The 14,150-nt window shown below is 37.4% G+C and overlaps 2 protein-coding genes across 4 annotated transcripts in view; both read left to right on the top strand.

Annotated features, from left to right (window-relative positions):
* The first annotated feature begins 2,646 nt into the window (after positions 1–2,646).
* On the top strand, positions 2,647–9,002 carry naif1 (nuclear apoptosis inducing factor 1). Of its 2 annotated transcripts, XM_079382153.1 has the most exons (3): positions 2,647–3,197; positions 4,953–5,000; positions 7,547–9,002. In XM_079382153.1, the coding sequence occupies exons 1-3, from the start codon at positions 2,804–2,806 to the stop codon at positions 8,014–8,016; spliced, it is 912 nt and encodes a 303-aa protein (XP_079238279.1). In that variant the 5' UTR covers positions 2,647–2,803; the 3' UTR covers positions 8,017–9,002. The 2 variants fall into 2 exon arrangements, with proteins under 2 accessions (XP_079238279.1, XP_079238280.1); XM_079382154.1 differs by lacking the exon at positions 4,953–5,000 and having other exon boundaries at positions 2,678–3,197; positions 7,547–8,997.
* Positions 9,003–10,667: 1,665 nt separating this feature from the next.
* The window catches only part of LOC306848505 (early estrogen-induced gene 1 protein-like), a 33,354-nt gene continuing 29,871 nt past the window's right edge, over positions 10,668–14,150 (top strand). For both annotated transcript variants that reach the window (XR_013782248.1, XM_079383102.1), the window contains exons 1-2: positions 10,668–10,874; positions 11,021–11,232. Coding sequence is in view for 1 of the 2 variants with exons in the window: in XM_079383102.1 (XP_079239228.1) it covers positions 11,087–11,232 (146 nt within the window). In the remaining variant the exon portion in view is untranslated. The remainder of the gene's footprint in view (positions 10,875–11,020; positions 11,233–14,150) is intronic.

Here is a 14,150-nt window from a genome sequence, read left to right as displayed (position 1 = left end):
CAAGTTCAGCTCCAACCACATCATCAAGTTTGCTGATGACACAACAGTGGTAGGTCTCATCAGCAACAACGATGAAACGCACTACAGAGAGGAAGTGGCACAGCTGGCTGAATGGTGTGGCACAAACAACCTGTCCCTCAATGTGGAGAAGACAAAGGAGGTTGTGATGGACTTCAGGAGAAACTCCGTTGACCACCCCCCACTGACCATCGACAGCTCGACTGTGGAGAGAGTCAGCAGCACTAAATTCCTGGGGGTGCACATCACAGAGGATCTCACCTGGACCACCAACACCATGTCACTCTCCAAAAAGGCACAACAGCGCCTACACTTTCTCCGCCGGCTGAAAAGAGCAAGTCTCCCTCCACCTATCCTCACCACATTCTACAGAGGCACCATTGAGAGTGTGCTGACCAGCTGCATCACTGTCTGGTACGGGAACTGCAGTGCTGCTGACCGCAAGACCCTCCAGCGGACAGTGAACACAGCTGCAAAGATCATCGGTGCCCCTCTCCCCTCCATCCTGGACATCTTCCTTACACGATGCTCCAGCAAAACCAACAGCATCGTGAAGGACTCCACCCATCCCTCCCACAGTCTCTTCCAGCTCCTACCATCAGGAAGACGGTACCGGAGCATCAGAGCCCGCTCCGCCAGACTGCTCAACAGCTTTTTCCCCCAGGCTGTGAGAGCCCTGAACTCAAACCACCCCGCCCCCCTCTGAAACCTCATGCAAACCCCTACCTCCTGAACATGGACCACCCCCCACCCCAAACCTTACCACACCAAAGAAAAACTGTATGGAACTTTTATATATTTTTTTATTTATTTTATTCTTATTTTTCTTTACACTATGGACACTCTCCTCTATGTGCACTATGGACACTTTACACTATGGACACTCACACTTTACACTATGTGCACTATGGACACTTTACACTATGGACACTCACACTTTACACTATGTGCACTATGGACACTTACACTTTACACTATGTGCACTATGGACACTCACACTCTACACTAGGTGCACTATGGACACTTACACACACTGCTGCGTGTGCACAATCTCACAAAAAACTCAGCAATATATGTATGTTATGTTTACATGCTCTTGCACTACAAATCATCCTGCACTGTTCCCCAACCAGCTGCTGACTCAAATGTCTCTCTTTGCACATGTACAGTTTGTATTTTTCGTCTTCTATTTTTTAGTTTGTATAGGATAATATTTATGTGAAGCATTCGTATAGTTGTATTTTTTATCCTTTATTCTTTTAGTTTGTATAGGGTAAATACTTATATATAGTATACTTATAGTTAAATCTGTTAGTAGTGTATAGGTTTATAGTGTTTTTTCTTACTTCATTGTTGTATGTCTGTATTTATGTAGCACCGTGGTCCTGCGAGACACGACATTTCGTTCCACTGCATGTCCCCACATGTAGCGGAATGACAATAAAGCTCAACTTGAACTTGAACTTGAACTTTGAACATGTTCAGTGGCCTATCACACATGATATGTTAGATTTTAGGGTTAAAGAGATTAATAACGCACGTCTGACCCACAAACGTCTGTGAATGAGAGGCAAATTCATAAAAATCTCTGCATGAGAACAAATTAGGTTTAACTTCCAGTCAAGCCTGAGGGCAGCTACTGCTTGAGGATATTATATAATCACTTATATAATATATGTGATATTATATATCACTTTCACTGAATGTCACTTCACATATAACTTCAACAGGTTGGTGGTTGTGACCTTTGGACAGTTTTGGGTCCCAGACAGTTACTTGATTTGATGATAAAGATTTACAATGTTACTAAATTCAAGCTATTTCACACTTTAGAAAGCATCTTTACAATGTACCAGATGCTGTCAACACTTCTTTAACAGCATCGTAACTGTTATCTGAGCTACAAATATCACCGCTAGTGATCTATTAGTCTGATACGAAGGCCTCGGGTTGTGCGTCTGCTGTTATTTGATTAGAAAAGGTGACTTTATTCTAAGAATTCAGTTTTATTAAACTATAATATCAGAGTCTATTTCAGTCCACTGCTAATATTTCCATGAAGCCATTTTCAAAGACAAAGCCGTTTTATGAGTTTATCATTATAGTTTACATGAACTTCAAAGCTCTTGTTTTTGACCTGTTCATTTGATAACTTTATAAGTTTGCACGCTTCAACAATAAGTTCTTAGAAACGCCACGGGTCAAATCTTTACTGTCAAGAGCACATATTTGCTCAAGCTTGTCAATCCTGGAAACAAGTCGTACTGTAGATACTTGTTTCAGTCAAGATATGAGGACTGTTGTTTTTATTATGTGCCACTTTGGGTTTCCTTGCCTTCCATATAAATATAAACCTTACTGTTCATCACACACACACACACACACACACACACACACACACACACACACACACACACACACACACACACACACACACACACACACACACACACACACACACACACACACACACCTTTGTCATCAAATAGCTCCCTCCTGTGGTTGACAATAAGTCTGGTGTGGTAATACCTGATCACTGATAACAGTTTCCACCAATGAAAAAAGAAAGCTCGTCATAGTTAAGGGCAAATCTAAGCCAATGGGATTCGTAAGAGGCGACGAATGGGCGGGACTTCAGCCATTTGCGTCCGCAAACGTTGTTGTTGGAAGAGAAGTCGATTCAAGAAGCCATTACGCTGCGCAATTGTATCAGGACAAAAACTTACTATTTTTACGTATTCTACGCAATTTTATATCACCCCCCCTTAAGTCCAATTAATACGTTATGGCTTCTCAGGCCAAAAAGAGAAAAACGAATTTCTCCGAAAGGGAGGTGGAGATCATCGTGGAGGAGATGGAGAAGCAAAAACACATTTTGGTGAATCATTTTAACGCGGGCGTCACGCACATCGCCAAGAACAGCGCGTGGATGGAGATCCTGAAGCGCGTGAACGCCGTGAGCACCTGCCAGCGCGAGCTCGCGGAGGTCAAGAAGAAATGGTCCGATCTCAAGACGGAGGTGCGGCGCAAAGTGGCCCAAGCGCGGGCGGCCATGGAGGGCACGGGGGACTGCAGCAGCGTGCCCGTCATCCTGAGCTCCATGCAGCAGCGCATCTGCAATCTGCTGGGAGAAGCCACCATCATCAGCCTTCCTTCCGCCGAGATCACGGTGCCGCAAAGTAAGACACTGGCGTTACTCCTGCGTAACTTCACATGCGTAGACTCCCACAGCTGCTACTCTCACTTACGCACAGCGTTTGGATATGAGTGAGGTCTGGGGTCTGGTTATATCCCCTACAAATACAACTCACCAAACACTTTAAAACACACAGACATGTAGATGTTTGTGAAAGATATTTTCTCTGATTTGGAGGAATGAACATCTTTAAATTATACCTATAGTAATATTTTACTTTAGTTTAGGGGTGTTTATTGGTCATGCAACAACATATATTACTGTTTGGTTCATTAATAATCATTGCCATATAGATGATAGCTTTGTCTAGTGCTGTTATGCATTTATTTTTGCATGATTTGTGAAAATTTAACTGTGACAACATAGACTTCTTCATTGCTAGTGTTTGCATGGGCTATTTGATTTAATTCTGTAACTTGTTCTGCAGATCTGTGTACTAGTGTTAAGTACTACAGCGTTGATAATGTTTCTGAGAGATAATATCATGATATTTTTATGTGTTTCCTTTATATAATGTGCTATTCTATCAGTAATAATCTGTCCATTGGCTTTTTTGATTTCTGTCAGTTCAAGTGCCAGCGACGCAGTGTTGCCAGATATTCATTAAAAATAAAATCTATATATTTTGAAAAAATGTACCTAATTCTCCGGAACAGAAATCCGAACACTGCATGAAGCCAGGTTCAAAATTGATGTTCCATTTTACTGAAATGTTATGTTTAAACATGCAAACGATACGTTATCTAGTTTAATCTGCATTAATTTACATCATTTTCCAGATCTCTGAACATTGGATTAAACCAGGCTCAAAATCTGAAGTTTGGGTTTCTCTTTAAATCACTAATAAATCAGAAACACCCCTTTTCTCTCTGGAAAAAAAAACCTTTCAGTATGCATTTAGTAATAAAATGTTTATCAGCTGAATTACATATGAACAAACCTATTTGTAAAAACCTTCATAATAAATGAAAGTTTATATCTTACAATTCTGATCTTTTTTCTAAGAATTTCAAGAGCAAAATCCAAATGATGAGATATAATCTCAGAATTGCGAGAAAAAGTCCAAACTGTAAGATATATATATATATATATATATATATATATATATATATATATATATATATTATACACTCGAAATTGTGAGAAAAAAGTCTAAATTGTGCAATTAAAAACCCAGAAATGTGAGAAAAAGTCCAAATTGCAGGATATAAACTTAAAATTTGAGAAAAAGTGTCCAAATTGTAGGAAATAAACTCAAAATTCAACAAAAAAGTCAAAATTCGGAGATAATTGTGAATGGAAAAAATGTCAAATTGTGAGATATAAAATCAAAATGTGCAAGAAAGAAGTCCAAAGTGTGAGATAAAAACTCAAAATTTGGAGAAAAAGTCCAACTTATAAGATATAAACACAAAACTGCAAGAAAAAGTCCAAATTGACAGATAAAAATGTCTCCTTTAAAAAAAGGCCTTTAAAGATATGTATTGTAATTAAAATCTACAGACATAAATAGATAAAGTGTATTAGAATAAGCGCTTAAATGTCAGTTTTGGATATTTGCTTTCCTCTAGTCTGAAAGAAGACATGACATAAAAGCAACATAGCTCAAAACTCACCCGCAGGTTTTGCCTGCAGGTTCATAGTGATGTAATCCTGAAAGGAAAATGATCATTTATGTTTTATAACTTACATTTTGAGTTTTAAAAATTGAAAGAAAAATGCGATTCTCTCTTCACAGGCATTCAGCCAGCGGCCGCAGCAGCGTGTGAGATAAAAACTCTTGAAGGTACGATTTTTAGCTTGACTTATGACCGTCATCTTCAATCAAAAGAACAATAGTGTATAGGACCACAAAACCAGTCATAAGGGTCAAATTTTTTTAAATTGAGATTTAAATAATAAATCATCTTTCCATTGATGTATGGTTTGTTAGGATCGGACAATATTTGTCTGAGATGCAACTATTTGAAAATCTGGAATCTGAGGGTGCAAAAAAATCTAAATATTGAGAAAATCTCCTTTAAAGTTGTTCAAATGAAGTTCTTAGCCATGCATATTACTAATCAAAAATGAAGTTTTGATATATTTACGGTAGGAAATTTACAAAATATCTTCATGGAACATGATCTTTACTTAATATCCTAATGATTTTTGGCATTAAAGAAAAATGTATAATTTTGACCCATGCAATGTATTTTTGGCTATTGCTACAAATATACCTGTGCTACTCATTACATTCTGAGGTTAAATACTGATTTAAAATCATAACAAGAAATAGTTTAGGAGCTATGGTACTGTTATTGAAATCAAATCTTTGCACAGTTATGATGGGAAACACTAACAATGCTTTGGAAAACAAGCAGTTAAAAAACAAAGCATATACATAAACCCAAATAGTAAATAAAACAGTTATGGAATAAGCACGTTTCCTGTGTCCTAGACTCCTGAAACAATGATGTCTCATATTTTAGAGCAGTCAATGCAATTTATGAAAGAAATCAATTAAATCTGTATTTGTGTGAAAATATTCATATGTAACTCCCTTTGTAATCATTAACATTTTCATAAGTAACTCTAATTTAATTACACATTTGTTCTCAGTAATTGTAACAGATTACAGTTACATTAATTTTTTTTTCAGCTGCTTGCACAGAAAATCTTTACTTGTCACACAATTTCTGAAACCTGACACAGAAGCACACACCAAATCTGCAAAACCATACGCAAACACACAATTCTCAATGCAACACACCAAAATCTAACAGGAATTATTATTATGGCAAAGGTGGTTGCAAATGTTTTCTTTTGAGATGTGTTTGTGATATTTTGAATGCAGTGCTTAATTTTGCAAGAGACGTGAGGGATTTTGCATTTTGTGTGTGCAATTCTTGGATTTGGGATTTGGAAAAAAAAGAGGCAAAGTTATGAAAATGCATGCAAGCAGTTGAAAAAAACCCTGTAAATTACGTAATTTACCTAGATGCCACCTCCTCACCTTTCAGTGACAACTCACTTTTTTGAGATCAAAATAGGTCACGTATGAGATTTGCTTAGATCCAATGAGAAAGTGTTTTTATAAGTGTCTTAAAAGGGTATTTGTGATCTTACAAGGGTAAGTAAAGAACTGTTTTTTTTTTTTCAATAAGTTTTGCATAGTTTTTGAATTAAGGAGTAAAGAAAATACTGTGTCTAAAAACAGTTATATTTTATATACTTGAGGTCTGAGATGTGGGAATGGTGACGAGATAGAGGACAAACATTTTGCATTTTAGCAGCTAATATTGTCTTAAATATCCTGCATAGCACTTCATCTTTTATAACATGGGATTTTGACCAAATATATTCAATCTTGATTTTTGTAAAATGTTGCAACAAGATGTTAATTTTTTTTGTGTGTGTGAAAAATGACAGTTTTGCACATATATGTATAATACAAAAATATTTTAAAAATACCTTTTTCAAGCTTTCAATCATTGTATTTTGTCCTGCCTGGAAGCCCGGGTTATTTATAGATTGCATTGAATGTGCTCTTAAAGGGATAGTTCACCCAAAAATTAAAATTGTCATCATTTACTCACCCTCAAGTAGCTCCAAACCTGTATGAATGTGTTTGTTCTGCTGAACACAAAGGAAGATATTCTGAAGAATGTGGGAAACAGAGCAGTTCTGGAGCACCATTGACTTCCATAGTATTTTTTATTTTTTTTTCCTACTATGGAAGTCAATGGTGCCCCAAAACAGCCTGATTACAAACTCTCTTCAGAATATCTTCCTTTGTGTTCAGCAGAACAAAGACATTCATACAGGTTTGGAACTACTCGAGGGTGAGTAAATGATGACAATTATCATTTTTGGGTGAACTATCCCTTTAAAAAGGCAGGACTTTCAGTAAGGTTGTTTCAATAAGTTTTGCATGTCTAAAAACATAGTTTTTGCATTTGAGGTCTGAGATGTGGGAACGATGAAGAGAGAGACGGCAAACATTTTGCATTTTAGGTCAGCTAATCAGCTGATATTGTCTTAAATAGCTTGCATAGCACTTCATCTTTTATAACATGGAACTTGGACCAAATATATTAAATCTTTTGTGTGTGTGTGTGTGAGAGAGAAAAAGTACAGTTTTTGACATAAGATATGTTTTTTAAATGCCTTAAATTAACTACAAATGAGTAGTTAAAGCAAATATTTTTAAAAAACAAATTCCATGTGGAGCATGCCCCCGATCCACGTGATGTTCTCACCCTTATCTGCTTGTATCTCTGAAGTTAGTTACATGTAACCAGTTACTTCCCAAGCTGAGGGTCACGTATGTGTGTGATTATTCCTCCGCAGCCGAGACGACGTATCACACGCTGGAGGAAGGCATGGTGGAGTACTGCACCACCGAGACGCCGGTGACCGTGACCGCAGAGGCTCCGGTGGAGATGCTGGCGCAGGCCGAGTGCAAGCCGCAGGAACTGAAGAGCCGCATCGCGCTCAACTCCGCCAAACTGCTGCAGGAGCACCGTGTCACCAACCTGCACGTGCGCGAGATCGCCCAGCACCTGGAGAACCAGAGCGACCTGCTGCAGATGATCCGCCGCTCGCAGGAGGCCCAGGCCTGCGCTCAGGAGAGACAAGCCCAGGCTCTGGAGGGGACGCAGGCCGCTCTGCTCGCCCTCATCCAGATGTTCAGACCCGCTCTCAAGGACTTGAGGAAGTTTCTACAGAACGCCAACAGCACAAACACCGCGCCAGCGGCTGCCGCAGAGACTGGAGAAGGAGCGGAGAACGTGCCGCCGCAGACAGAAGATGCACAATAGAGACAAGCGTGTGTGTGACGTCTGGTCTAGAATAGACTGTAAATTATTGTACAGCACGGTGCCTCAAAGACTTTGTGCTTATGTGTGTGAATGCTTCAGAGATGCAGTGAAATGAGGATTTTATGAGCGTTTTAAAGAAGTGGCCAAAATATAAAAGTTATACTTTACAAAATACTTTTTTTGCTTTTGACAATTTGAAGTTACTGTAAAGTCTTAGTTGCTTAAAAATCAAGTTGCAGCACATTTAATTTAATTTTTGGTGTGCAATTGACCGTAAAACAAACATGCAAAACCCTAATATGGGTCAGAGACCTACAGAAAACACAATTTCATGAGGAAAAGCCAGCGGATCCAGTGATGGAGGACTTTGTGGAGGCTTTTGTTTCTTTAGCTTTTGAGAATTTGCCATTTTTATTTAAGTATGCTAAATAAAGAAACTCCACTCATGTACGAGTCTTCATTTGTGATTTGTTGATGCTCAAGCATGTGATCAAAGGTCCTGATGTGTGCCACAGACTTTACTGTAAATATGTCCATTTACATTTACAATTACTTTTGTTTTACTCGAGTACTAATCAAGCTGATTAACTGTACTCAGACTGCTGCTGCTGGAAAAGTGTTGAATTTCACTCTTTAAAATATGTACAAACCCTGTTTAAAGAATTTAAACTAATGTTTTTACTTTATATGCTGTTACTTTGACTTTTAATCGATTAGGAGTTTTGATACAGTGTTCCTACCTTAATTAAACAATATAATATAATTTCGCTTTCCCTCCTAGTTTGATACACAGCTTGCATGTAGGTGACTTTTCATTAGAGGGAGACAAAGTGTGCCATATTTCATCTGAAGGACTCCATACTTGTACTTTTGACATGGAGAAATTAGCTTTTTTCCTTCATTTCTTGGATATATGTAATTTTGTGTTCACTCTAAAATATTTTAATATAGACAGATAAGCCAATAAAAATGTTTAATGTTTAAGTAAATGATTAAGAGTATATACTGCTATGTGTACTGCGTTAGGCTAACCGAGGCTTGTCATAGCACTTGTTGCTCTTTTGTTGGTATTGATTGCTTCTATTGTCCTTATTTGTAAGTTGCTTTGGATAAAAGCGTCTGCTAAATGACTAAATGTAAATGTAAAATATACACACTACCAGACAAAAGTTGCTGCTCCAAAAACATTCATTATGCTGAAAACAGCCGAGTAGATTTTTTTCAGGTTTCTTTGATGAATAGAAAGCTCTGAAGAACAGCATTTATCAGAAACTGAAATCTTTTGTAAAGTTACAAATGTATTTATCATCACTTTTGATCAATTTAAAGCATCCTTGCTAAATAAAAGTATTGCATTTTATAATTTCCTTCAAAATAAATAAATAAAAAGACTCCAAGCTTTTGAACGACATAATGTTACAAAAGCTTTTTATTTCAGATAAATGCTGATCTTTGGATTGTTGTATTCATCAAAGAATCCTGAAAAAAATTTACTCGGCTGTTTTAAATATTGATAATAATAAAAATGTTTCTAGGGCAGCAAATCAGTATATTAGAATGATTTCTGAAGGATCATGTGACACTGAAGACTGGAGTAATGATCCTGAAAATACAGCTTTGATCACAGAAATAAATTACACAGACATGCCAATAAAGCAATTTTGAATTTGAGAGAGAGAGAGAGAGTAAACCTCAAAAAGACCAGCATTATGGTCTTTCAGAAAAAGCCCAGATGTCAGGAACACAGATACCAGTTCAGTCTAGAACACACGATGCAGTACACTTACCTCGGCCTGATCATCACTGCATCGGGGAGTTTCAGTACGGCAGTGAATGCTCTCAAAGATAAAGCTCCAAGAGCTCTATATGCAATCAAGAAAACATGCCAAAATATTGAAATACCGCTTACAATTTGGTGTAAAATCTTTGATAGTGTAATTCAGCCCATAGCGCTGTATGGAAGTGAGGTTTGGGTTCCACTCAGTGATCAGAGCTACACTAGACGGGACAGGCATCCAACAGAAGCCCTACACACAGAATTCTGCAAAATGATCCTAAAATTACAAAGAAGAACACCCAATAATGCATGTAGGGCAGAATTAGGCCGTTTCCCATTGATCATAAATATACAAAAAAGATTCCTCAAATTCTGGAAGCATCTAAAATCAAGTCCCAGAGAATCGCTACATTTTAAAGCACAACAAACCCAAGAACTGAACCCTGAAAATAGTCCACTCAGTCCTGACTAACTCTACTAACACTAACCAGTCTCAGACCAGCACTGCTTCTCACACAAACATCAAAATAAATCTAATTATCAAACAATCTAAACATATATATCTGGAACATTGGGATCAAGAAACCAAAACACAAAGTAAATTACAACTCTATCGAACTATAAAATTAAAATATGAATTAGAAGAATATCTCCAGAGTGTGAAAGACACAAAGCAGAGACAGATCCTGAGCAAGTACAGGCTCAGTGAGCACAGACTAGCCATCGAGACCGGCAGACACAGAAAGAGCTTTGGCAATATTGTACTTTTTACAGTCATGCCAATAAAGCAATATTGAATTGAGAGAGAGAGAGAGAGAGAGAGAGAGACACAGAGAGACACAGAGAGAGAGAGAGAGAGAGAGAGAGAGAGAGAGAGAGAAGGGGGCGGAGCTTCGTAATATATAGAGAATCTAAACACAAGCTGATCCGGGGACAGACTCTCATCTCATCCAAACACAGAAACACTGAAGACATGATAGTTTCACTCGATTAGTGTTAATGCTGCTAATGTTTCAGAGCTGGAGAGGTTATTACACTGCTCTCGAGGCTCGGAGAGAAAATCCGACGCGTTTGTTTGCGGGTGCGTGAACTGAACAAACCTGACAGGAGCTTTCAAACGCTATTTTCTAAATACAAGAATCATATAGGCTACTCAAAGTAGACGTTTATCGATTTGATGTTTATATGTTCTCACGATAGTTGTGATTTGTGTTGTTTTCCCCTCAGATAATCAATGAAAACATGATCCGTTCAGTTCGACCGTTAGAATAAAACCGTCTCGAGCTCGAGTTCATGGCGTTTCTCGTCAAGAAGAAGAAGTTTAAGTTTCAGACTCATGTTACTCTGGAGGAGCTGACCGCCGTGCCGTTTGTCAACGGAGTTCTGTTCTGTAAGATCAGACTGCTGGATGGAGGAGACTTCACTGCTTCATCATCCAGGTAAAACACCTCTTCATCATCATCATCTGTGAACGCTTCATTTGTTTATTTATGTAGTTCTGGATGCTCAGTGCTGATAGTAATACTGTATTCATGCATCATGGTATTTACATGCTGCTCCAAACTATTAAACCTGCAAAAACTTCTGAAAAGTACCAGATAACTTTTTCTTTTTAATGTAAAACCATGGTATATTAATTTCTGTACTATAGTATTGTTATCATATGCATTGAATTGCTATCACTGTACCATGGTATCACTACAGTGCATTTATAAGGTATATGTTTAAAACTAAATCAGGGTAGTACTATGGTTCTTGTCTTAAAATGATGATAGTACCGTGGTACTTGATGCTGTGCAGCTTTATGAAATTAAATGTTCTTTGCTTTACATTCAGCAGGACCTTTTGTGTGTTATTTTGCGTATTTGAGATGTTATAGTTTTGATTCATGTTTTGAATTAGTCTTCATTTTTTATATTTATTGTTTTTATTTTAATTTTAGGGAAAGTTTTTGTATTTTTGTTTTGCTTTTGTCTTTTCTAAGTTTTTTTACGTATAAAAATATTTTTTAAATTTATGGATTCTTATGATTTTTTAAATTTGATTTTAGTTTTAGCTATTTTTGTGCATCAAGTTAAACTAAATGAAAAGGAGAAATGTTGCTATGGCAACTAGCTAAATAGTGAAGTTAGCTAAAATTTCAGTTAATGTTTATTTAATTTCGAGTTATAAAATTTGTATTTATTTATTTATTTAGTGTTAACTAAGAACTCTGCCCTCTTGTAATTGTCAATAAGGTTTTTTTGGCTGTGGGATTTTTGAGTATTTTGTTCTAGAAGATTACATTTTTGTTACATTTCAGATTCTTCTGACCATTGAGTTAGTTTTAAAGTAACACTGTTAGAGTGTTGTGATTGGTTGCCAGGGAGTTGCTATTAATGATCTGTTTCTCAGGTAAAGGCAATCAGTTGAGTCTCTGCTGTTTGAGACGGTTGCATGAGGATGTTGATGTTGACTTGTGATCAGAGGGAAGTGAAGACATGTGCAAGATCATTTCCAGATGCAGTGTCTGTTGAATTGTTGTACTGTCTAGGCCTATATGTTTCACTTCATGCTTTAATAGTTTCATTATGTGTCTGTATAATCTAGATATTGCATTTTATCGTTGTCCTTTGTTTTACTCGTGACTGAAATGCTGTAGTCTTTCAAACATAAACTCTCAGATTACAGAAACACTGAGTTCAGGTGGCCTATAATTGTAGTAAAGTAAGGTCAGTCTTATGCATAGTCGTTATTTGAGTGTGATTTACAGCTCGGCTGTTGTTTTCCAGGCTGTCCGGTGTCGTTTCTCCTCTTTGCTCATCGCACTCTGAGAATAACAGGAAAGACTCGCTGTCCTCCTCATCGGTGGTTGTTTCATACAGCAGTTTTTTCCATCCGTGCATCCCGGTTTTTCACTGCAGGAGTTTTGTGTCGCCAGTTGTGCTATTCTTTGCAATAATATGCTCTGATAAATCATTTGCAAAGGAATAGTAAAAAAAAGAAAAATGCTGAAAATGTGCTCACCCTCAGGTCATTCAAGATGTAGATTAGTTTGTCTTCATCATATTTGGAGAAATGTGGCATTGCAACACTTGCTCAGCAATGGATGCTCTGCAGTGAATGGGTGCCGTCAGAATGAGAGTCCAAACAGCTGATAAAAACATCACAATAATCCACACCACTCCAGTCCATCAGTTAATGTATTGTGCAGCCAAAAGCTGCATGTTTGTAAGAAACTAATCCATCATTAAGACATTTTAACTTCAATCAGGAGAGAAATCTGCTCATATCAAACAACTTTACAAGCCAAAACAGCTCTAAACAAATATGTGGGTGGATTTTGATGTGAGAGACAACAGGAGATGCACTTTTTCACGGTCATATTGTAGCCGGAAGCCACAGTTTAAAACATCTTAATGATGGATTTGTTTCGTACAAACACACAGCTTTTGTCTTCTCCAGATGTTAACTGATGGACTGCACTGGAGTGGTGTTGATTATTTGTGGATTATTGTGATGTTTTTATCAGCTGTTTGGACTCTCATTCTGACGGCACCCATTCACTGCAGTCCATTGCTGAGCAAGTGATGCAATGCTACATTTCTCCAAATCTGATGAAGAAACAAACTTATCTACATCTTGAATGACCTGAGGGGGAGCAAATGTTCATTTTTGGGGTTAACTATTGAAGTCAAATGGTAATGCATGGAGACAGTAGACGGACAGAGATGTCAGTGAACGTGAGTGAGAGGAAGTTCACAGATCAGACTGGAGTTTGTCTCGCTCGCTTTGAGCCTGTTGGGTTTATCATCCTGCTGTTTGCTTATCTAGATTTTGAGGATTGCAGGATTTTGTTGAAATGCAAACAGAAACATCAGAAACGGAAAGTTGCTTGTTGTTTTGCAGGAAGTTTGGTGCTAAATGTGGTGTTTGGCTTCACACAGTTTCAGACAGATGACAAGAATGAGGCCATCACCCGCAACACAGCAATAAATTAGACGTTTGACCCCATTTTATTGCTGGGTGATTTGGCTAGTAGTATAATTATTCATATAATTCATTTCAGTTCAGTTTCAGTAAATCAATTCAGAACTCAATGATTTACTACAGAATATTTGCAGAAGTGCCTGCATATAATTTTTCATCAATTAAATTTTTTTAGTAGCAATATATGGAGGTAAAGAATTGTTATATGGGTGCTATGAATTGTTATATGATTAACTATAATCCTTCCTTCTGTTCATTTAGTGAAAAAAGGGTAGAAAACATTACCTAATTTGTTTTTTTTTTTTTTAGTTTTTGTTTTTCAGCATTTAGTCAAACTGTCAAAGTTACTAGTCAAAAGTGGCTGTTTTATTTTATTTATAAATATATG

This window comes from Barbus barbus (assembly GCF_936440315.1).
Source record: "Barbus barbus genome assembly, chromosome: 28".
NCBI lineage: Eukaryota > Metazoa > Chordata > Actinopteri > Cypriniformes > Cyprinidae > Barbus > Barbus barbus.
Note: the sequence above shows the minus strand (reverse complement) of the source record. Positions and strands in the feature narration are given on the sequence as shown.

What these genes read in the sequence shown, in the direction of transcription:
- naif1 (XM_079382153.1), top strand. Translation starts at nt 2,804, where the DNA reads ATGGCTTCTCAGGCCAAAAAGAGAAAAACGAATTTCTCCGAAAGGGAG. An exon ending in CGAGATCACGGTGCCGCAAA is followed by an intron (nt 3,198 to 4,952) that starts GTAAGACACTGG and finishes CTCTCTTCACAG; the next exon opens with GCATTCAGCCAGCGGCCGCA. An exon ending in TGAGATAAAAACTCTTGAAG is followed by an intron (nt 5,001 to 7,546) that starts GTACGATTTTTA and finishes ATTCCTCCGCAG; the next exon opens with CCGAGACGACGTATCACACG.